The 22,513-nt window shown below is 35.8% G+C and overlaps 3 protein-coding genes across 7 annotated transcripts in view; 1 reads left to right on the top strand and 2 right to left on the bottom strand.

Moving 5' to 3' along the window:
- LOC106116518 (regucalcin) overlaps positions 1 to 2,474 on the bottom strand; it is a 4,188-nt gene extending 1,714 nt beyond the window's left edge. The window contains exons 1-5 of the mRNA XM_013310388.1: positions 2,330 to 2,474; positions 1,836 to 1,995; positions 1,170 to 1,367; positions 645 to 863; positions 21 to 136 (exon numbers count right to left, since the gene is read on the bottom strand). Of these exons, the coding sequence (XP_013165842.1) occupies positions 21 to 136; positions 645 to 863; positions 1,170 to 1,367; positions 1,836 to 1,995; positions 2,330 to 2,413 (777 nt within the window). The 5' untranslated portion in view covers positions 2,414 to 2,474. The remainder of the gene's footprint in view (positions 1 to 20; positions 137 to 644; positions 864 to 1,169; positions 1,368 to 1,835; positions 1,996 to 2,329) is intronic.
- Positions 2,475 to 3,434: 960 nt separating this feature from the next.
- Positions 3,435 to 22,322, bottom strand: LOC106116760 (SWI/SNF- related protein mor). 4 transcript variants are annotated; one of them, XM_013310757.1, is made up of 21 exons: positions 22,065 to 22,322; positions 21,479 to 21,598; positions 15,879 to 15,992; positions 14,420 to 14,588; positions 13,809 to 13,963; positions 13,238 to 13,381; positions 12,682 to 12,806; positions 12,206 to 12,312; positions 11,529 to 11,644; positions 10,910 to 11,091; positions 10,423 to 10,564; positions 9,996 to 10,116; positions 9,380 to 9,534; positions 8,864 to 9,053; positions 8,437 to 8,591; positions 7,939 to 8,056; positions 7,602 to 7,748; positions 7,123 to 7,359; positions 6,620 to 6,722; positions 4,657 to 4,810; positions 3,435 to 3,964 (listed from the first exon to the last, which is right to left on the bottom strand). In XM_013310757.1, the coding sequence occupies exons 1-20, from the start codon at positions 22,179 to 22,181 to the stop codon at positions 4,702 to 4,704; spliced, it is 2,826 nt and encodes a 941-aa protein (XP_013166211.1). In that variant the 5' UTR covers positions 22,182 to 22,322; the 3' UTR covers positions 3,435 to 3,964; positions 4,657 to 4,701. The 4 variants fall into 4 exon arrangements, with proteins under 4 accessions (XP_013166211.1, XP_013166210.1, XP_013166212.1 ...); XM_013310756.1 differs by having other exon boundaries at positions 4,684 to 4,810; XM_013310758.1 differs by having other exon boundaries at positions 4,684 to 4,810; positions 7,123 to 7,356.
- On the top strand, positions 17,575 to 21,146 carry LOC106116761 (regucalcin). 2 transcript variants are annotated; one of them, XM_013310760.1, is made up of 6 exons: positions 17,575 to 17,784; positions 18,041 to 18,176; positions 18,474 to 18,677; positions 19,502 to 19,720; positions 20,386 to 20,498; positions 20,789 to 21,146. In XM_013310760.1, exons 1-6 carry the CDS (start codon positions 17,701 to 17,703, stop codon positions 21,035 to 21,037), a joined length of 1,005 nt encoding a protein of 334 aa, XP_013166214.1. In that variant the 5' UTR covers positions 17,575 to 17,700; the 3' UTR covers positions 21,038 to 21,146. The 2 variants fall into 2 exon arrangements, with proteins under 2 accessions (XP_013166214.1, XP_013166215.1); XM_013310761.1 differs by lacking the exon at positions 17,575 to 17,784 and adding an exon at positions 17,817 to 17,874.
- Positions 22,323 to 22,513: the final 191 nt, after the last annotated feature.

The raw sequence follows: 22,513 nt of genomic DNA, 5'->3' as shown, positions 1-22,513 counted from the left end.
AGTAATGACGTCATACTCACTGAGCCTCCGAACATGAGCGCGACCCAGAGATGTCCCTTACTGTCTATGGTCATGCCGTCAGGTATCGCGTCATCGTACCCGTATGACGTCACGTCAATTATCGTCCGTCGTCCACCTGAAATACGTTAATATAAATAAACTAACTAATATTAATTAAAAAAAGTAACTTGCAATATGAATAAAACGTAGGAAGAATTGATTTGCTTTAAAATAAGTTCCAAACAGCTTGAAGTTACATTGTGAATAATTTTTAATTAATAATGAGGCAAACCTTTTAAGTAAAGGTTTCTGGCTGTTTAAAGAAATCTACATCCTAAAGAAATCTGTTAAAACGAACATTAACAATTAAAAAAAAAACAATACCCTCAACTTACATCCTGTAACATTCAAGCTTAAAAATACTAATGACCTGTAACACGATGTCAAAAATACTAATCACCTGTAACACTTGAGTTCAAAATTACTAGTCAAATACAACATTTTAAACATCGGTCTTGACATTTGCATTTCAGGTCAGGTCTGATAATGCGATATATCTAGAAACGTATCTTCATTCGTTGAATGGGTAGATTAATTACTTTCCTTTCAGTCGGGCAAAATAGGAAATCATAAAGTGAACTAACTGATTTCTCCCTTTTGCGAATCAAAGTCGAAGGCCTCAATCTTCTGTGTGGGCGAATCTATGTAGTAGATGAGGGAGTTGTTGAGGGCGAATGCGATGCCGTTGGAGATGGAGACTGGACGTAACGCGGTGCGAACGTGCGCTCGCGTGTCTTGCTGTACGGTGTATAATGTACCCCTGTCGGGTGTTACATCGTCACCGCTCTGAGGACCCTTTGTACCTGAATTATTATTATAGTTGAATTATATTATTCTGTAATACAGTCTATTAATGTAGAAAAGCGTCCATCATCCTCGTCACCAGCATCGATACGGCATTTATCAACAAGCATTCCGTTGCACGCCGTGTATGCGTCCGGCGCGCATTGGACGCGTACCTTAAGCAAGAGTTCAATGTACTGCAATATTTTTCTCGCTTGTAGAGATTTCTTTCTAACAAGATTTTTTGTTTTTCAACACATTCAGTGCTAACTATTATTATTCAGTAATACTTCAGAATTATAAAAGGCAACACATTGTTAACATACCAACCCAGAAGCGTCCTTCAACGTCAGCTTTGCCTTCATTGATTATGTTGTCGGGTTCACCCTCGTCTACGGAGGCGAGCAGGCGCAATGATGCGTCGCCCGCAACCGTCCAATCCATTAAATACAGCGCCGCGCGGACTGATACCAACAGGCGCTTGGATCCCGATATCAAAGATATCACATTCACTTGGCCATAACCTAATTTAACGATAGTAATAATATGTTAATGTGGGATTTGATTTATTTTTAATATTATAACTCCTCAGATGTTTTTAAAGTTTAAAGCCAAAGTTAATTGAATGTAAATAGCGCCTGTGAATAAATAATAGCAATTTCTCATAACGCAAAATGTTGTTACAATAACATCGTGAACTTTGTCTCATGCTAGCGATATGAAAAAACCTAGATTACGTGATTAACTCTCGAAATCGATTAAAAATTTAATGCTCCATTTGTTTCAAGTTAATTACTTTTGGGTTTTGTTTGTAAAATCTGCATCGTTAAAATACGAAATTAACAAGTTTTAAATACTAATCAATTTACTAACGACAAAATATTTTAAGGTTACTTTTTACAATTCAAGTGAAATTAATTATATAAATTTTGAAACAGTTAAAATATTATTAAATTTAATAATAATTCTATTAATAAGAGATTTAAACTTACCAATATGTTTAGTAGATATTTTTCCCGTGATATAATTTAATTTGTGTATATTCTGCGCGTGTACATCAACAAAGTACAAGGTTTGACTCTCCGCATCCCACACGGGGCTTTCTCCGTGAAGAAACAAAGCTGGTTGGTTCGGATTCTCGTTAGATGATACCTTTAGTAACAATATTTTATTAAAATACCCACTTTTGATAATAACAACTCGAAATCAATAAATCTTTATAATATTAATTAAATTAAATTTATTATTCAATTGTTCGATTAATTTAAAAAAAGAAAGTGATATTTGATAAAATTATAGATTTAAAAACTAAGGACTTTTTTCTACCTAGTCCAAACCAAGGCAAAAATAATTTTAAACATAAAAAATAGAGTCTTAACTGGGAAAAATATATTTTTTATGATTCCAAGTAAAAAAACGAGTTCAACGAACTTTTTTAAATCAAATTATACGAAAGAATAATAGATTAAAAAAAATAATAACTTACCATCGATATTTTATAATATTGATTAACAGATGTTGCCATCACTACACACAGAAGGACGGACACTATTAAAATATGTATATTCATATTAAAAAATTAAAATAGTTCCTTATACAAAAATTAAATGTAACACTATAGTGGTTGTTGCGATCAGCATATTCGTTATGATAGAACGCCATTGTTTCGATACATTAGAAGAAAAAAACCATTCGATCGTAAAAAAAGAAATACGCGCGATCACAAAGCAAATGTTAGTCGTTAAAAAATAAAAAAATTAAGGTACAATGAATAATAAAACGGTATATACTGGAAATCATTTATTTTTGCATCTCATACCCTAGAAATCTAGATTATAGACTTAAATAAAACTATTGGCTTAAGATTTAATATAATCGATTCTACAAATGTGATATACTAGCTGTCGCCAGCGACTCCGTCCGTAATCCGTCTCCGAATTTAAAAAAAAAACTTAATTAGTAGCCCGTAGGTTCTTCCAGACTGTGTTCTACATCTATGCTTAACTTCAGCGGGATCCGTGCAGCCGTTCTACATACCTTTAAACAAACATCCATCCATCCAAACATTCGCATTTATAATATTAGTAAGAAGTAAGATTTGTAGAATCAATAGATCGTTTTATACGTAAGTGAAGTTGTTAATATATGCATTATTTGATATCAAGTAAGGTCGGAAGGTACGAGACATTGCGCAGATCAGGTTAGTAACAGGATGAGGGACGAGGGTGCGCAGCGCGCAGTCAGAGCCGACGATATATTTGAAAACTCTTATACCAATTTTAGAAAATTTAATCTTATATATCATATATATTTAAGAAATACATTTAAACTATTAAAGAAAATAATGAGATTTCGAATATGTATTTACAATTTTTTTTTCTTTCTTGCGTTGTATCAAACGAAACATATAAATACTTGTATCCCAAAAGGTTACGTACATAGGAAGGGGGATGATAGGCGATTGCCCCAGAAGGTATAAAAATTTTAAGTTTTAAAAAATACCATTTATTTTTTTTAATACCCAAAGGGGAATTTTTATTTAATTTTTCTGGTGACCCTTGTGACCACCCCTATCATCCCCCTTCCTATGTACGTAACCTTTTGGGACAACCTGTATACGTTTCTTTTTAAAGTAGTTTTATATTTTGGATTTTTTAAAACTGAAATGTAGTTTCGTAAATGAATTAATCATAAAGGTAAATAATAAATATAATACGTTTTTTTCTGTCGGTACATTATTTTAATAACTAATTTTTATTTCTAAAGCCAATTTTAGAATGTGAAGGAAAAATAAAAACAATAAAATTTTTATTCATTAAAGCATACCATAGATAAAGAAACAGAGTTGATAGATGTTACAAAAATTCTTACCGTAGTTTTCTATTTCTGAAATGCTAATTAAAAAACACAATGTCAATCTGATAACATGTTTCTATAACAGTGTAAACCCACACTAAGAAATTTAATCATATAAATCAAACATCAATTTATTTAAAAAAAAATAATTTATAAACATAATTATTTATTAACTACATCACTTATAATATTAAGTCATTTTAAATCACTAATGTTACCGCTTCAGGGTGTTCACGTAATGACTTCTTCACGATAGATTCACGGCCTGTGGATATTAATACAAACTGTTACTTCAGAGTCCTTTAATATTACTTAAGCAGTTACTAAGAGTAGATACAGTCCACAGAGTACTTTGTATAAAAATAAATAATTTTTCATATCATCATCAGCTTTACATCTCCACTGAGGGTCTTGGAGCCTACCCTAAGTTAAGGGTGATTAGGCCATAGTCAACCACGCTGGCCAAGTGCGGGTTGACTTCACACATATCTTTGGATTTCTTCACAGATATATGCTGCACATCACGATGTTTTCCTTCACCGTAAGAACGTCGGATAAATGTACATATATAAATGGAAAAACACAGTACATAACGGGATTCGAACCCAGGACCTTCAGATTACAAGTGCTTAACCCATGAGCCATAAGGTAAACGTGCGTGCAACAGTTGCCCATAGACGTGCAATTGCAGATGTATTGCCTACCTTTAATCGTCGGAGAAGGGAATGCATAGAAATAGAATATTTTCCCTTCCCGTGCATCCACTCATCCGGAAAATCAACTTCCCATCCTTTACTTATAATAAAAAAGGGGTGGGAAGTAAAAGAGGGTTAAAATTGCCTTTGGTACTACACTCATCAGACTGTACTTGGAATTGCTACCACTTGAGGCATGTCTGTGTGGTCGTGGTATTGCACAAGGCGAGAGCAATTTGTAAGATGTTAAAGCTGACTGTACCACAGTTATATTAGTTAAGTATAGTACAGTTAGACGCAGTATTGTCTATGCGTGGTGTGGCGGGGGCAGGGGCTGCGCGGGCACGTCTGCAGGCGGGGGCTGCTCGGGCGCGCCGTTCACCATACCGCCAAGCACACCGCTCTCCGCTTGCAACCTGCAAATATCAACCTTTTTAGCCAACTTCAAAAAGAAGGAGATGATCAATTCGTGCGTATTTTTTTATGTGTTATTGCCTAATTTAATAACTAATTTAAGAAAACTAGTAATTTCACACCTCTACTTGCAACTTGCAGGCACAAATTTTATCTATCTATAAATACAATTAAATTGAAGTGTCTGTATATATCAAAAAATAATCATGTTTCGCGTACATATATTGGCTTTTCTTTCTTTTCTCTCTGTCTGCTAATCCGTTTTTCTTCCGGATGATAAAACGCTGTACCGATTTTGAAGGGAAGGAATTGTATGCGAGCATATTATAAGCTACTTTTTTAATTCAAAGCTGACGAAATCGCGGATTACAGATAGAGAGACACTATATTGTTAACTAGTTGTCGGCCGTGACATCGTCTGAGTATAAAAAAAACTTAGTAGTCTGTGTTCTTCCAGACTATGTTCTACATGTATGCCAAGTTTCAGTGAGACATCTCGAGATACCTTTAAACATCCATCCAAACATTCGCAATTATAATATTAGTAAGATGAATATGGTAAATATCTGAATTTAAGAAATATCAGAGTAGCCATGCCTTTACAAAAGTACGCATTACGATAAAGATTTTACGCGTACAATTAATGTCAAAGTAATCGACATTTTAGACAACAAAACTCAAGGAATATAATAAAATATAAACAATAAGTAATTTTCATACTTTATGATATATAAAATAGTATATTTATGAAGGATAAATAACATATGTTTACACAATAGAGTTAAAGTCAATTAACACAAATTAAATTTTAAAGCCATGTCTAATTCTGTTTAAGACAGTGGTTCCCAAACTTATTTTGTCTACTGCCCACTTTGAGAATAAATATTTTTAGCGCCCTCCATATTTTCACATATTTAAAAACCACTATAACTTCAAATTAAATTAATTAATTATTGTGACTTATATATTTATATTAACGGAGAATTGTAAACGAAACTTTTACTATAACCCGCAACTTGAGACCTGCAGCGCCCACAAGGGGGCGTTATCGCACACTTTGGGAAAGACTGGTTTAACACATTATACCATTTTTTTTTATATTAGCAGATTTTTATAAATTTACTAATATTTCTTGTAACATTCCAACTAAGCTCTATGCTTGTGATAGAATAAGGTTTACAATAGTCAAATAGCGGGATTCGTACTCCCGACCTCGTGATCTGAAATCCGTACCCTTAACCATTAGACTATTTGCGTTTTATGAACAAATCTATGATAAATTTTACATCGATTAAGTTAAACGATTTTTATCGCATAAAAATTTAAAGAAATATCAGAAATATAAGATTTAGACAAGTTTAATTAACGGAACGAATCTATAAAGCTTGGTTAATAAACTTGTTTTTTTAGCTTTTTTATAAAAACCAGTGGTCGCTAATTAGACCACATCTTACTAATATTATAAATGCGAAAGTTGTAAGGATGTTTGTTTGAAGGTATCTCCAGAACAACTTAATGGTTCTTGATGAAATTTGGTACAGATGTAGAACATAGTCTGGAAGAACACATAGACTAATAATTCTTTTTTTCTTAATTACGCGCGGACGAAGTCACGGGCAACAGCTAGTAATTCATAATCAAAGAATTTTTAATTAAATTTACAAGGTTTATGCACTTTTTCTCCGTATTAATTTTAATTCTGTCAAATTTTAGTTGAAATCCGTTTGAGTTTGGGTTTCCTGGTAAAACCTAGGGGTAGGGATGTTTGGGTGTTGATGTGGGGTGTGGGGTGCGGGGGTGGTGTAAGGTACCTCTGGTGCGCCTGATGTCTTGCGCGGAACTCTGCCGCCTTCAGCTGCTCCAGGTGGAACTGCTGCCGCTCCTGGATCAGCTGCTGCCGCTGGTACTCCAGACCTGATGTACATATATATGTTACTTCATGATTTGGTCAAGTTAAGATACAATATTGGCGACTTAAATTCGAATTCTTATATTTTTAAGCGTTCTTATAACTTAAAGTCTGTGTGCTGTCACAGATGTTGTTGGCGTGCTATGGGATGTGCGATGCGTGTGATGAGTCTGGGTGCTGGAGACCTAATTTTACTCCTATTTTCTTTCCCACTATTTTCTTATAAGGGAAGGATGGAAGGGGAAAAATCCTCTTTCTATGTGTATCCTCCTCTACCAACTAAAGTTCGACAACACATCTGCGATTCCAGATGTCTATGGTTAGTAATCGCTTCGCTATATTGACGTATTCAGATGTCAGTTCGTTTGCCATCTTATTCTCTATATAAAAATTGTATGTACAAACCTTCTCTCTCCCTTTCCATAGTAGCTTCTAACTCCTCAAAGTGTCGCAGTTTGATCTCCAGCTTCTTCATCTGTGTCTCAACGAGAAGTGCGACTAGTGACTTGATCTTGCGCTCCTCGACTCCGGCCAGATGCTTGGCTTTGACCGCGGCTGAGGCGAGCGCTGCTGCAGCGGCCGCCGCCACGCCCGCCTCCACCTGACCACCGCCAGCTGGAGTGCTGCCGCTGCCTGCATCTGCTACACACACAATCTAAATTAAACTCTAATACATTGACTTATGGAACATAGCGGAGTCGTGGGCGACAGCTAGTGTGTAATAACTTTATAACTTTTTAGCTAATTACATTTTTGGTATAAAACTAAAAATGTCACCGCGAGTTCCGTATTTACTCAACAAAATTAATATTTACACTTTTTTTATCAATTTAATAATTTTTTAAATCTCCATTACGGATTTATTTCTATATTAAGATGTTTACCAGGTGATGGAGAAGCTGTATCCTTGGTGTCCTTGGTGTCTTCAGCTGGAGGCGTGTCGGCCACCTCCTCCTTCACTTTCACCTCGCCCTCCTCCACCTCCATTGGCTCAGTCTTCACCTCTGATGATTCTTCTTTCTTCTCACCGACTAACATTAACACTTATTATAAACACGCAGAAAACGTTATTTGCCTTATTTAAATAACTCGTACTACTATTAAATGGTTAAATAAAAATATATTTGAATTACAGTAAGAACATATAGACTACTAATTAGGTTTTTTTTAAATTCTGCGCAAACATAGTCGCGGGCTACAGTTAGTATGTGTATGTGAGACCTGGAGGTTTGACGTCAGGTGCGGTGCCGGCGATGCCGGTGGCGGCGAGCGCGGCGGCGGGCCCGTGCGCGCCGGCCGCCTTCACGTGCGCCTCCATCATGGCCGCAGGCACCTCGTCCTTCAACAATACAACATTTTACTGTCAAATTCACATAAATAAACATTATAAACAGTTTTATTTAATTAATTTAAGGCATATATTTTTCTGACGTTTTAAATTCTTCATCTCTCTCTTTCTTTCTCTTTCTCTTTCAGTCCTCTAAAAAGCCATGAGACGATTTATATAAGGCTAGCAACTGCCCTTAGTATGCGCGGGAATTAAAAAAAATCACTTGGGGATAGTGTAGCTTCCCAAAAGAAAAAAAAATCAAATCTTTACTACACTAGTCTTTAATTGGTCATTTAAGATTAAAAATGTACTCTAAGGAGGACATCACGTCTCTGAGTTCGGCAAAAATATACATTTAAGTATAGTACAATGAAGATGAGTTATTTTACCTTGATAGCTGCAAATTCGTCCATTGCAGCGCGCGTGGCTTTGGAGGCGATGCGAGGATCGACTACAGAAGCGAGGAAGGCCACCGCACTCATCACCGGGTTGCCCACTTTACTGAAAGGTATCGGCTGGTACGCCAGAGGACCCAGCACACCGCCTGTACAAATGTACATAAATTAACTCACATTCGTATTATTCCTTGAAAACTTGCTTGTATATTATATACAATAACTACGTCATACATTAATTCACATTTTATTCGAAATGAAAAAAAAAAAAGTATAAACATTAGGGGTGTCAGTGTATACTAGTGGGGGGTTAGTGTATATTAGCGAAGGTTAGTGTAAATTAGTGGGGGTTAGTGTATTTTAGTGGGGGTTAGTGTATATTACTGGGGGTTATATAGTGTATATGAGTGGGGGTTCATACCCGATGCAGTATCCTGCAGATAAGGCTCCTCGATAGGCAGTCTTAAGAAGTGCAGTATGCACTCATCATGTGTGCGCGTGCCGACGTGCGCCGCAACCCTGTTCCAGTCGTCACGGTGCAGTTCCAATGCTTCGAGCAGCAGTAGCGTCTCCTGCTCCGTCCATTCACGGCCGCGGGAACCACCGCGATACTACACACAAAGATTCACCATCACATATAGATGCCACTAATAAAGAGTTTCTAAAAACGTGTTTTTTTATAGAATGGTAGGAAAGGCAATATCGTTTTAATACAGGTGTCAAGTAATCGTAAAAACTCACGGAATTATTCGGAAAGTGAAAGTAAAAATATGTTCAAGGTTTGTTGCTCTAAATATGCCTTGTATGATATTGTGGGTTTCCACTGCTGAATGATTCAAAGGATATTGTCATCCCTCTCTTTCACTTGGAAAAAAAGAGATGATATTATGTATTTGTGCATGTACTTTGGCATTGGAAGCCTCATGCCGAATTGTACCTGGTCGAGCTTGAGTCCTGGTGCGGTGCCGAGCTCCAGTGTAGGCTCCTGCTTGATGGGTGCTGCGGCAGCGGGAGCAGCGGGTGCTGTGGGTGCGCCACCATCAGCGCCGTTCGGCAGACCTGCCTCCACTTTAGGCACTGCTGCGTTTTCCGCTAAAATACACAACAGTTAGTTACTACATTTTTTTATATTCTATAAATTAAAAATAACAATACTACTTATACGTTTTTTTTAAATGTCTTGGCGGCACAAGGTCATCGGTGCGCTGCGCACCAATACCCCTAATATTGTTCTGCGCAGCGACTTGCAAGAAATTAAGAGCCACCATAATATTAGAAAAGACTTATTTACGGGGTACTTTTTAGTGCGCTAAAGAATAATTAACTTTCTTTACTGTTTCCCTATGTGATCTTAAAATCATGTTCAATGCAAATATAATACATTCAAACCTTTCATAGTTTTAATAGTCTTCAACATTTAGGTAAAAACGGTGATATTTTATCATAGTTTTCCACTGTTTCCACTTTTATTGTTAAAATAAAAAACACTTCGTATCTTAAGTTTTACAATAATTTCGGGAATGGAAACCCACTATTATTTAAGATATGTATACCTGGTCTGGGCTGCGTGGGTCTTGCCTGCAACGGCTGCAGTCCGGAGGGCGTGTCTGACAGCACGTGGAAGTGCGAAGTGGGTGGCGGGCCCATTGCCGTCGGACGAGATTCCGCCTCCAACTGAAAAACATAATACTAACATTAATACTAGCATATAGCCGGTATCGCCGCATTCGTTTTTTTTTATGGATTCCCTTGCCGACCACCTAATGGCGCTAATATTTTTTTTATATAAGAGAAAGGGGCAAACGAGTTCAACACATCATCTGCAACATAAAAGGAACTGCTGATGATTGCCAGCCTTTGAGAAATGTAGGTTTCTGAAGCATCCTAAGTTAAGAGGACAGACCTGTCCTCAATGCGGCCATGGATGGCAGTGAATTTCACGAGGACCGTAAAATGGTGTTAATGTGGGTAAATATTGACCTGATAATTGAGAAGGCCCCACTGCTCGAGGAAGCCATGCACCCGCATGATGGCGCACACATCGCCCGCCAGATTGCGCCGGCATGCTGTGCTCGTCAGGTATTCCGTTGGGTTCAACCGGTATGTGTCGATCATGAAGTTCCTGATACATCCACAAATTACTAATTAAATTAATTAATTATAAATGCGAATGTTTGGATGTATGGACGGATGTATGTTTGTTTGAAGGTATCTCCAGAATGGCTGAAACTTGGCATTAATGTAAAACATAATCTGGAAGAATACAGACACTACATATTAAGTTTTTTTTTAATTGGAGTCACGTGCGACATCTAGTACTAATATAATAAAGAGTAAACACTCTATTTGATTTTTTTTCACGTCACGCTTTATTTTACATATTTACACGCCTTTTAACTTAGGAGGTGAGTAAATTTAAAATTGTTATACGAGAAAGAGACAAAGATGGATGGCAAGCCAACAGTACCTGTAAGCTAGATATATCTCCGGGGTCTTAGATTTGTTCTTGCCATTGAAGAATTCTGGTAGAGCGCGCTTCTCTATTGTATGTATGGAGTTGTAATCGAACCAGGCGGAGTACGACGGTACTACGATATGGTGAGTCTGGTCCGTTACATTATCTTCTAATTCTTCTTTACTCAGCATCTCCTGGAATATTCATTCTCTTAAATCTTACTAATATAAATGCAAATGTTTAGATGGATTGATGTTAGAATATATCTACAAAACGGATCTCGATGAAATTTGGCATAAATATCGAACTTAGTCTGGTAAAACACATAGATTACTAATTATGTTTTTTTTTAATTCCGCGCGGCCGCAGTCGCGTCCGACAGCTAGTACAAAACTTGATATATGCAGGACTCAATATTGTTGCTCAAAATCTGCAATCACATGGGTTATTTCCCGTTGGGATGCTTGATATTGTTCCCATTGGACCAATCGAGTGTCAAACTAGACTTATTATTTGGTGATAACTGTAAATAACGTTTTGTTTGTCCGATCTATTGGTACGTAATGTTGAAAGTGTTTTTCCTTATTGTTTTGTGCGAGAGAGACACCACTATATATAGTTAGATATGTACCTGTGTGTTGGAGTCGCTGTGCTTGCCCTGTGAGTCATCATGCACGTCCATGGCTGGTGCAGGGGTGGCGGGAGCTTCGGCCGCGGCGGGGGGCTCCGGCGGTGGAGCGGCAGGAGCTAACATACATAGATCATTTTTATTACGTCTTCAATATAAAATGATTTCTATGCTCATTTACACGTTTATAAATTTCAACAAATTCATTTTGATCATATAAGCAATATTTATATTACTAGCGGTCGCCCGCGACTCCGTCCGCGCGGGATTTAAAAATAGTTGGGTAATTCTTAGACCATCTGAATATGTATATGGAATTTTATAAAAATTAGTCCAGCAGTTTCGGAGTATAGTAACATTGTGACACGAGAATTTTATATGTCTATATATAAAATCAAATGCTGTTCGTTAGTCCCGCTAAAACTCGAGAACAACTGAACGAAAAATTCAAATTATAGCCGGGAACTAATTAAGTTCTTTTTCACTCCACGCGGACGGAGTCGCGGGCGACAGCTAGTAATACATATTTTTGTTATTGACAAATATTTCTTGGAACTATTTCAAATAAGCTCGAAATACTAGGATATGGTTTATATTAGTTAGTTGGATTTGAACCCTAGAGAGTTAGATTGGTAGGGTGTTGTGTTAATCGTTAGTCTACTAGTGCTTCGTATACTGACTGTCAGCTGAGCGGTCTGCCTCCGGTGTGGGCGCGGTGTCAGTGTTGTCACGTGACGCGGTGTCCTCCTCATCATCACCCTCATTGTCACGACGCTTGGAGATGCGGCTGAAATTTTATATATATACTAAGAGTTAGTATATCTCAAATTCAAATTGGTTCAGTAGTTTCCGAGCCTATTTAATGCAAACAAACGAACAATCGAATCTGTCCTTTTTATACTACTAATATAGATAAACTATATGTTAGACGCTAAAGTCGTGTGAAGTCAAGTAAATTTTCGAAATGATACTTTATATTAAAAAAGATAAGACCGAGGATATTTACCCCAATAAAAGACTTCGCGGGTTTTTTTTCGCCTTACTTTTATGCCGCATTAAGTATCTTTAGGTTATATTTGTGTTAAACACACATGTGTTTTTAGTATTGATGGAAAATCGTAATAAGTTATGTAGAATTGTTTTGCGTAGTTATTACCTCTTTCTCTTTCCGTGTTTCTGTGGGGGAGGGGAGGGAGACCGCTTCCTCTTGCTCTTCTTCCCCTTATTTGACGGCTCCGCACCAGGAATCAAATCGTCCACTGATAGCCTCAATTTGTGAACCTGTATGTATGCAAGAGGATTTTTATTAGAATAAAAATTACTGTTTTAACTGTCGTGACCAATGTCATCCTTGTCTTTCTCTGTGAGACAAACAGAGACAACAATTAAGCAACATTAAGAGCAGAATATTGGTATAAAAACATTGAATAATAAAAATAAATAGCAAGGAAAGGATTTCAAGCATTCTGTTTAATTTATTACTAGTTTTGATTAACTAGAAACTACTAATTTGGTTCAGCGCCCCCTAGTTTCACTTTATGGCACTTTTTTCATCAAGAATTGGATAAGCGAGAAACCTATGAAAGCGAGAGTCATTGTCCTCACAACCAACGAGCTCCATAATGAATAAAGTCGGGTTTAGAAATACATATAAGTGAGAAAATTCCGCGGTCTCTTGGAGTCTCGTTTATCCATATTGGACTGTAGTTAACCTTCTTCTTGCCGTTGGCATCAACTTCGTAGTCCTCCTCGTTCATCCACTCGTTGTACTGCGGCAGGTCGAGCGCCCAGCTCGCAGACACGCGCCACGGCTCGCTGCGTGTGCACTCCCAGCTCACGTTCTCTGGTACATCCACCTAACAAAATTACGAAAATATGTATGAATAAACGTCAGGCATCGCCAGGGTGGGGGGCAACTGCCCCCCTTCCTCCCCTAGAGAATCGATTAAATATAAAAGTTTGGATGGATGGATATAAGAAGTTATCTACATAACTGCTTAACGAATCCCGATGATTTTTTTATATTAGCAGATTTCTTGTTAATTTACTAATATTTCTCGTACCATTCCAACTAAGCTGTAGTCTTGTGATAAAATATGGTTTACGACAATAGTCGAATGGCGAGATTCGAACTTACGAACACCTAATCGGAAATCTGTACCCATAACCATTAGGCTACGCTTCAAATGGACAATTTGGCATAAAGATAGAACACATAGGCTACTAATTAAGTTTTTTTTATACGAGCGGTGTCGCGGGCGATGGCTAGTTTAAGATACATACCGGTAGCTCCGTCTGTGTCCATATATCGTGACTATCAGGCAAGTAGTACCAATGCACCAGCGCACCGTTACCACGTCTGAACACCGGCCGGGCGTACTCCTCTTCCAGGGGGTCTACAGTCGGGTAAATTATATGTGTCGCGTCTTCTTCGTCCTCTGGAAAAAAAATAAAAAGATTTATCTATAAAGAGAAAAGATTTGTTTGTTTGAACAGAATCCAAATTCTTTCAGTATTGGGAAGATTACCGAATATTCACTTCAAGATTTTTTTTTAATTCTTCATAGACGAAGACGCGAGAAACTGGTAGTTTAAAAATAAACAGACATATTAATTAGCTATTCAGGCAAATAACTTCTGATAGATAAAACCAGAGATGTAACTAAATTAATTTTTACTTTTTAATTATAAATTAAAAAAAAACTTCATAGGTCCGTTGAACCGGTGAAGTCGTATAATATTTTCAATTCCATTAATTTCTCTAAAAACTAGAGTCCTTAGCACTGGATACTGTGTGACAAAAAAAATATTGGAAAAATTTCCTCAAAATTGATAGGACCGTTTTTTAACCTGTTGGTAACATTGCGATTTTTTTAATTTCAATGTAAACTCACCACAAATCTCTCCTTGATGATTACTAACAATATCTTTGACTTTATTAGCAGTGGCTTTATCTACATCTGGTCGTATATACACACAAGGTGATCGTATCACTTCTGCACTCATCAGAGCGCTTTCAATTTCCATCATCATCTGAACATTCAGATCCTTACGAGACGGATTCTGAAAAGGGAGGTGGGGGGAAGGGACAGAAAAAAATAAAATTTAGTAACAATTCGAGTGATAATAATAACTAGAGAAGCGTGGGAATTGCAGCAAACTTTAATAGGATAGGCTTAATTTTTTTTATGTACACTTTTATAATCTAAAGAAATTATTTTATTCAGACGATTATTTAAAAAATGTGTGCAATCTTGTACTATTCATGAAAACTGTGTAAAGTTTTAAATCCCTTCAAAAACAATTGATAATGCACTTATCGTGAGTTTCTGAGACCGAAATCCGCGTATAAAATATTGTTATCTCAGTTTTCTAAATACGATATATTTTATACAGAGATTTTGGTCTCCGAAACCTACGGTTGTTCATATCTTTTAAACTTTTATCTAGATCTTTACGCAATACTTATATTTTCTAATAAAAGAGTACAAATTTTATTGTTTTAACTCCATTAAAATTATATATAATCTATTTTATGAGAACAAAACTAAATGCAAAAATAACGTGTACATATCAAACTCAAAGCAATATATTAAAAGTGAACGAAATACTATTTTAAATTGACATTAATATCGTGAATTTTCATGTTTTTTTTGTTATACATGCAAAACATTAAGGGTGAGTTTCACAAAACCAAATACAATTAGTGACAAAACATAACTGGCCATAAACAAAAAAAACATACAACATAGAAACCCACCTTTAAATCCCGAAACAAGCTTTTTGCAACATGAATTGCATGAAATGGAATTTATAATGAAATTTTTTTGACTCAAATATTTTTTCTTTTTTTTAATATCAAACAAGGTCAGACTCTAAGAAACTCAATAAATGTAATATATTTTTTTTTAATTTTACGATTTCTCAAAATTATCCGACAATTGAAAAAGAAAATGTGAAAGAAAAACTCGAAAATAATACCTATGGTACAGATACAGGTATAGAGGATAGTGTTAATGGCTTGTCATACCCTTTGAACGTGCTTTTGGAATAACAATAACACGTGTATGACAAAATCATTATCAAAAATTATAAAACAACCGTTCGTTGCGAAAAGTAATTAAATTTCAGACTATGCTCAAATATGCCGAGCGAAATAAATAAAGAAAAAAGAATTAAAACTTTTTTTAAATACATAATCTATGTTTTTTTAGGCGGGAAATGGTTCTGTCATTCGCGTGTCATTGTATGCGTGTTACTGGCCGCGCAGTATGGCGGGAGCTGGGTCGTCTGCAGGGCTGCGGGGGCTGCGGGGGCGGTGAGAGCGAGGCGGGCGTGCGCGCGACTGCATACCTTACCGACCTGGAAGTCGAACTTGCGCCACCGCTGCTCCGACTTGAAGCGGAACATGGTGGCTAGGACCGTGCACAGCGAACCGCCAGGCTTCATGTCCATAAACACTTTCATCTGAAATTTTTTAAAAAAATGAGACTTATGCCACCGACACGCTTAGCGATCTCACTTACAAAAAAGTCATAGTTGCACGGAACGTGTTGAAAATAATAATAATAAAGTAGTACTTCAAAAAGCAAAAAAAGAAACGTTTCGCTGCGAAACATCGTTTTTTTGCTTTTGTTCCTAACTTTAATTAGGAACAAAAAATACGAACTTTAAATCAATGTACGACCATTCAATACTAAAACTGCAAACGCTTGTATGTAACAATATATAATGACACCTTATAAAGTTTGATAGACTATTACCACATTGTGTGAACCCTTATAGGTCACAAAGCAATGATATCAGAATCCAAAGGAGACCGTTAAAGGCTTTGGATTGTATACATTAAAGAAGATGAAATATACATCATGATTAGCTGTCGCCCGCGACTCTGTCCGCAGGGAATATAGAAAACTTAATAAATAGCTTATGTGTTCTTCCAGACTACGTTCTATAACTATGCCAAAATTCAGCGAGATCTGTTAAGCCGTTCTGGAGTTAGCTTCCAACAAACATCCATCCATCTAAACATTCGGATTTATAATATTAATAAGAAGTAAGATTTAGGTTTATAAGAATCTACATACATATTATTTTCAAACACACACAGAAAGGTTTCTGTAATATAATAAGACGGTTCGTGATTAATTTTATCATAATTAAATCTTTCGATGTCAATCTTAATGTTGCTGACCTTGAACTTTAGCAATATAATTGCAAGTAACATGTTGCATAGTGCGGCAACATCTTTACACATTAGACACGGTATGCAACAATTTGAATAAGATTGGAACAATTTGCTAGCGTTGTTTTTTTTTTTATTATAAGGTGGCAAACGAGCAAGCAACGAATTCGCAAAAATGACGAAGCTACTACCCATAGCCATCAAAAATTGCAGATGCGTTTCGTAAATTTAATCGGCGGAAGCAGTGAAGAAAAGAAAGTGAATAATTCTTAACATTCATTAATAAAATTACTTTATATTCAAAATATGGTCCAAAGAGATAAAAAAAATAGAATAATGGTCGCATTTTGAGAAAACTTCTTTAGTTATAAACCTTGATTTGAGTCGGACTTCCGCGCAGCATGGGCAGCGGTGCGCGACAAGCGAGATATAACTAAATTTGACCAACGTTGATTAAAAAAAAATTAAAAACAAAATGTTCTCATGAACATGGTACAAAACCAGCTACATATTAATAAAGTAATTAAACTTCTAATCTCTAAGTAAGTCTATCAACTAGCCTATAACAATCTAACCCACCTTAAATAATCGTTACATATGGACTTAAGTGCAGACGAACCTATTAATCAATATCATTAAGTGAACGATCAAATCCTTCATCTGTTAGTTCTTAAGGCCAAAATCAATCGGCCGTTAATGAACCTCGTAATATTTTTTTATTTTTAAGTAAAGAAATAAGAAAAGTTTAAAGCAATTCGAGTCGATTTTATCTTCATAATTACTCGAATTGCAATAAACTTTATAGATCCAATGAACTGTACATAAAATGACGTAGCGTAATGGAGGTACCAAGGTAGGGACTAGTTTGACACAACATTAGTGGCTTGTTAGACTTCAAGAGCGAAAGACACGCAGAACCTCTCGACCGTTAATATTAAACTGTGTTTACGACCTTTAAAGATATCCGTGAAATCAAGATTAAGTGGAACGATGGCCATCATAAGAATACTTGTGTTAATTTCTTTAGTAAAAATAATAAATGCGTCGAGGTCAACAGCACCTATTATAAAAACGGTAAGTTTTAAGTACTCGTTTTATTAGCGTTATAAATATTGAAGCATAACCGAACTAGGCTTTACAAACTAGCCCTTTATTTTAAAAGGGGTAAGCAGAAATAATAATCCGATTCTATTTTATATTTAAATGTTTCTCCAGTAAAATACCACCGCAATGTGAACTTTTCACGTGGATGAATGTGAAAAGATCAACTTAACTACTTCTGATCTTAACAATAAAAGCCATAAAATTAAAAAAAAACTGTCGTTTTTAGGTACACCGTGGTGGAACGCATTTCGAGGGTCCCCATTGGTCGCAAGAGGAAAATGCACTCTACTGGGTGGATATCATGGAACAGAAGGTGCATAGAATGGATGCACAGACAGGAAACGTTACAACCAAACAAATAGGTAAAAGCCATTAGTCTGGAAAAAGTGACGAAAATGGTCTTGTTTTTTTTGAGACAAAGATACCACGAAATACATCCACAATTTAAACTTTTACCTTGATCAATCCTTACTAATATTAATATATGCGAAAGTAAATTTGTCTGTCTCGCTTTGACGACAAAACTACCGAACCAATTTAAATGAAATTTGGTACACACATAGTTTAGAGCCTGGGAAATGGAATATAGGTTACTTTTTAAAGCGAAAAAGGGTTAAGTTAAAGAAATAAAGAGCTAAGATTCTTCTATGTAATTTCAGGTTACGGACCCGTATCTTTGGTAGTTACTGTACAAGACAATCCGGGCACAGTGCTGGTCTCTGTTCGTACAGAACTATACCTTATGTCATGGAATGGACCTGCCAATGACAGTGCTTTGAGACTTCTCAGTATCGTTGACTTGGGCTTGCCTGATAACAGATGCAATGATGGAAAGGTTGATACTAAAGGACGACTTTGGTTCGGTGAGTTTATGAAATTACTGAATCAAATAAAGTAATTTAGGCAGTCCTTAAGTGTAGATTTCTCATATTAAATCACTGCTAATGGTTCTGTTAGTGGCCATTTAAATACTCTGAGTGAGAAAGTTAACATACTTGACGAATAATACTAATAATAAGATTAGTAAGAATGCAAACTAACCAATAATATTATAAATGCGAATGTTTAGATGGATGGATGGCTGTTTGTTAGAAGGTATCTCCAAAACGGCTGAATGGATCTCGGTGATATTGGCAAAGATGTAGAACATAGCCTGGAAGGACATACAGGCTACTAATTACGTTTATTTTATCTCGGGGGGACGGAGTCGCGGTCGACAGCTACTATACTCATAAATAAAAGTGCTATTCAGGTTTATCGTGTACTAACATGAAGAGAAAAAAATTGTTTCCTTTATGACATTCCTTATCAATGCATAAAAAAAAACTTTAAAAAAAGCTAATTCCATTTATCACTGTCTACCTAATTAATTTACAAACATGCTGTATATTACAAAAAAATTACAATATTTCTTTTAGGAAGAACAATTTTTAAAGGATTGCTTTCTACAATTATCATCATCAGCTTACTATACGTTCCCACTGAGGGGCTCGGAGCCTACCCTAAGTTAGGGGTCACTAGGCCATAATCAACCACGCAGGCCCAGTATAGGCTGGTTGACTTCACACATATTTTTGAATTTCTTTGCAGATATGTGCAGGTTGCATCACAATGCTTTCCTTCACCATAAGAATTGTTAAAAAAAATTGTATTGATATGGTATTAACTATACTAGTATAAATTTCAGGTACAATGGGCAAAGAAGTAGGTACCACGGTAGACAAAGACCAAGGCACTCTATACATGGTAGACCAGCACAATGTTCTGGATCCGGCAGTGTGGGTGAGACCTGTGACTGTGTCTAACGGCATCGCTTGGACACAGGACAACAAGTTCATGTTCTACATTGACACACCAACCAGAAATATTGATGTTTTCAATTTTAATCTAGAAGAAGGGACTATACGTAAGTATTTAAATAACTAAAACTAAAATGTATTTGAATGTCAGCTGGTTGTGTAATCTGTAGGGTTAATTAAAGTCATCGAAATCATCAGCTCACTATGCAACCCCATTGAGGGGCTCGGAGAGCTCAGTATGGGTTGATTTTAAATTTATCTTTGAATTTCTTCATAGGTATCTGCAGGATGCATCACGATGTTTTCCTTCACCGTAAGAACGATAAATGAACATATGTAGGTCGGATATCGAAAAACAGATTGGTACATGGCGAGATTAAAATCCAGGACCTGCAGATTGCAAGCCAAGTGCTTAGTGCTTAATTCCTATGCCAACAATACTCTTAAAATATATGACATCAAATAGCCAATAATAACGTGGGTGCCTTCAAAACTAGTGTGAATAGGTATTTACTAAGCTAGTACATACCATCCTTTGTACACATACCCATCTACCATCAAGTGGGTTTGTTGTCAAGCTGGTTTATTCAATATAAAAAAATGCCATTCAAAGATTCCTAGCCTAGTCCTTTATATATAGAGATAAGAGTATAGAGATATTAAGGCTGAATCGGTAAACTATTAAAAGTTAATTATGAATATTTTTATAGGTTTTATTTAAATATTGTGTATAGATTTTAAATTGAAATAAAAGACGTTTTATTATTTAAAGGTAACAGGAGAACTATATTCAGCTTTGAAGCAAATAATGTTACTGGACTACCAGACGGCATGACAATTGACAGAGATGGCAATTTGTGGGTGGCATGTTATAATGGTGGAAAGGTACGTTACATAGTGTATTTAAAAACATGCTAGTTTTTATTTTAGAACAATAATTAAAGTATGCAAAAAAATATTTTACCCCTGTCATTTAAAAGTAGCAATATTACACATTTATCTACAGAATTTGATCATTTTCACCATCTAATATCACCATAGTTTTTAGCTACATCCTGTATCTGTTCAGCCCAAGTTGATTTTTAATTCTTTGACCATTGTTCTTTGTATACTTCTTTTACAATTGTGTTTTACTGACAGTCCTTGCATTTTGAAAATATTTTTTTATTTATCAGGTTATAAAAATCGATCCTAGAGCGGGAAAACTACTAGAGCAACATAAATTACCAGCAAGCAAGGTGACATCAGTAGTATGGGGCGGACATGATTTAGAGACATTGTATGTAACTACAAGTAACTTTGGTCTGAATGCTGCAGAACACATACAACAGCCTAATGCTGGCTCCTTATTTGCTATACAAGGCACAGGTGCAAGAGGACTACCAGAAAATCAATTTATATATCCAGGCGCAGCTGAATACTGACACTTTGTACTTGAATGCAAAATTGCTGACATTATATTTTGACACATTAATGCAAAATCAACTTGCAAAAATTTGTATACTGTTATTAAGTCACATAGTTGTAAATTAATATTATTATAATGTCCTTTAGTTTTAAATTTCAATCATTTTATATTTACTTTGTTGAAATTATTTTTCACTAATTTAAATATACTACAAAATATTAATGAAATATTTATAAGTTTTATATTTTACCTAAAACTATTCAACCCAGTGTTACATCTATCTTAGATGGATGGATGTTTGTAAGAAGGTATCTCCGGAAAGCCTAAAGAAATCTTGATAAAATTTGGCACAGATAGAACAAAGTCTGGAAGAACACATAGGCTTATTAACTTTTTCTTTAATTCCACATGGATAGAGTAGCTGGGTACAGCTAGTCAATAATGTAATTGAACTTACCGGAAGCCTTAAGAATGGTGGATCTGAAGCATTTTTCCCCAGCTTGTTTTCCTGATATTGTATAAGCTGAATAACCAGTTGTGCCAAACCCTCTTTAGTTGGTGGATCTGTTTGTACATGCTGGAATAAAAAATGTGGAATATAGTCACACAATAACACCAAATATATATTAACTAAGTAACACAACCTAAAAACAAACAAAACTAATGTAAACGGAAAGATATGTAAAGTATCTTCCGGTTAACATAAATTTTTCAACATTTCAACCTATCTGCAAAACAGAATTACATTCCATAACAAATGTCATAAGAGACCACTTTCCCTCAGTAAATATGATCAGTCAGAACTAATAATACCTTTTTTCACATTATCATGATATGTGTGTAAGGTTACTTTTTAAAAAGTTACAAGTCCCCTAATATTCTTATTTACATATCTATCATTATTACTTGGATTTTTTACAAAACTACATAAAGGAAGAAATATGAAGGTTTTACAGTTCTTGTTTAAACGACAATGATCCAGGTTTCAACAAATACATTGATTATTAGTCTAAAAAGAAATGTTGTTCAAAGTTATAACTTACCTTTTTGCAATTTTTTTGTAACCAAACACGAATCTGATCAAATTGTGCTAACGACTCCGGCGCTTGGAAGAATTCCACGTTAGGCCCTCCATCCTTCTTGGGGCCTAGGCTTGCCATCTCGCTGATTCACAATAAGCACAAAAGTCTACTTTTCACTTGAATATGCACTTCTTGAAATTAACACCTAAACTCAACAAAATATTTAAGATTTACACGGCGTCCTTTCAATTGTTGACATTCGTGTGATCGTGTTGCCATTGTATGAGAGGCACAGAATGTATATACTCGATAGCGTAAATAGATAAGAAAAATAGGTTGTACGCAATAAAAATTCAGCATTTTATTAATCGGATATAAATAATGGTAGTTTTATTTATCTGTCAATTTTTTTTTATCATAAGTTGGCAATTAACCAAGCGGCCACCTGAATTCGTCGAAATATCGAAGTT

This window comes from Papilio xuthus, unplaced genomic scaffold, assembly GCF_000836235.2.
Source record: "Papilio xuthus unplaced genomic scaffold, Pxut_1.1 DF827714.1, whole genome shotgun sequence".
Taxonomy (NCBI): Eukaryota; Metazoa; Arthropoda; class Insecta; order Lepidoptera; family Papilionidae; genus Papilio; species Papilio xuthus.
The sequence above is the reverse complement of the archived record's forward strand: the minus strand, read 5'-3'. Positions and strand labels throughout refer to the sequence as shown.

Excerpts from the sequence above, each read along its gene's own strand:
- LOC106116760 (XM_013310757.1), bottom strand. The coding sequence starts at position 22,181 with ATGGCAAGCCTAGGCCCCAAGAAGGATGGAGGGCCTAACGTGGAATTC. Across the intron at positions 8,592-8,863 it reads TCTGCAGGATACTGCATCGG|GCGGTGTGCTGGGTCCTCTG; the intron begins GTATGAACCCCC and ends ACATTTGTACAG. Across the intron at positions 7,749-7,938 it reads ACCTGACGTCAAACCTCCAG|TCGGTGAGAAGAAAGAAGAA; the intron begins GTCTCACATACA and ends TGTTAATGTTAG.
- LOC106116761 (XM_013310760.1), top strand. The coding sequence starts at position 17,701 with ATGGCCATCATAAGAATACTTGTGTTAATTTCTTTAGTAAAAATAATA. Across the intron at positions 17,785-18,040 it reads CAGCACCTATTATAAAAACG|GTACACCGTGGTGGAACGCA; the intron begins GTAAGTTTTAAG and ends TGTCGTTTTTAG. Across the intron at positions 19,721-20,385 it reads TCTAGAAGAAGGGACTATAC|GTAACAGGAGAACTATATTC; the intron begins GTAAGTATTTAA and ends TATTATTTAAAG.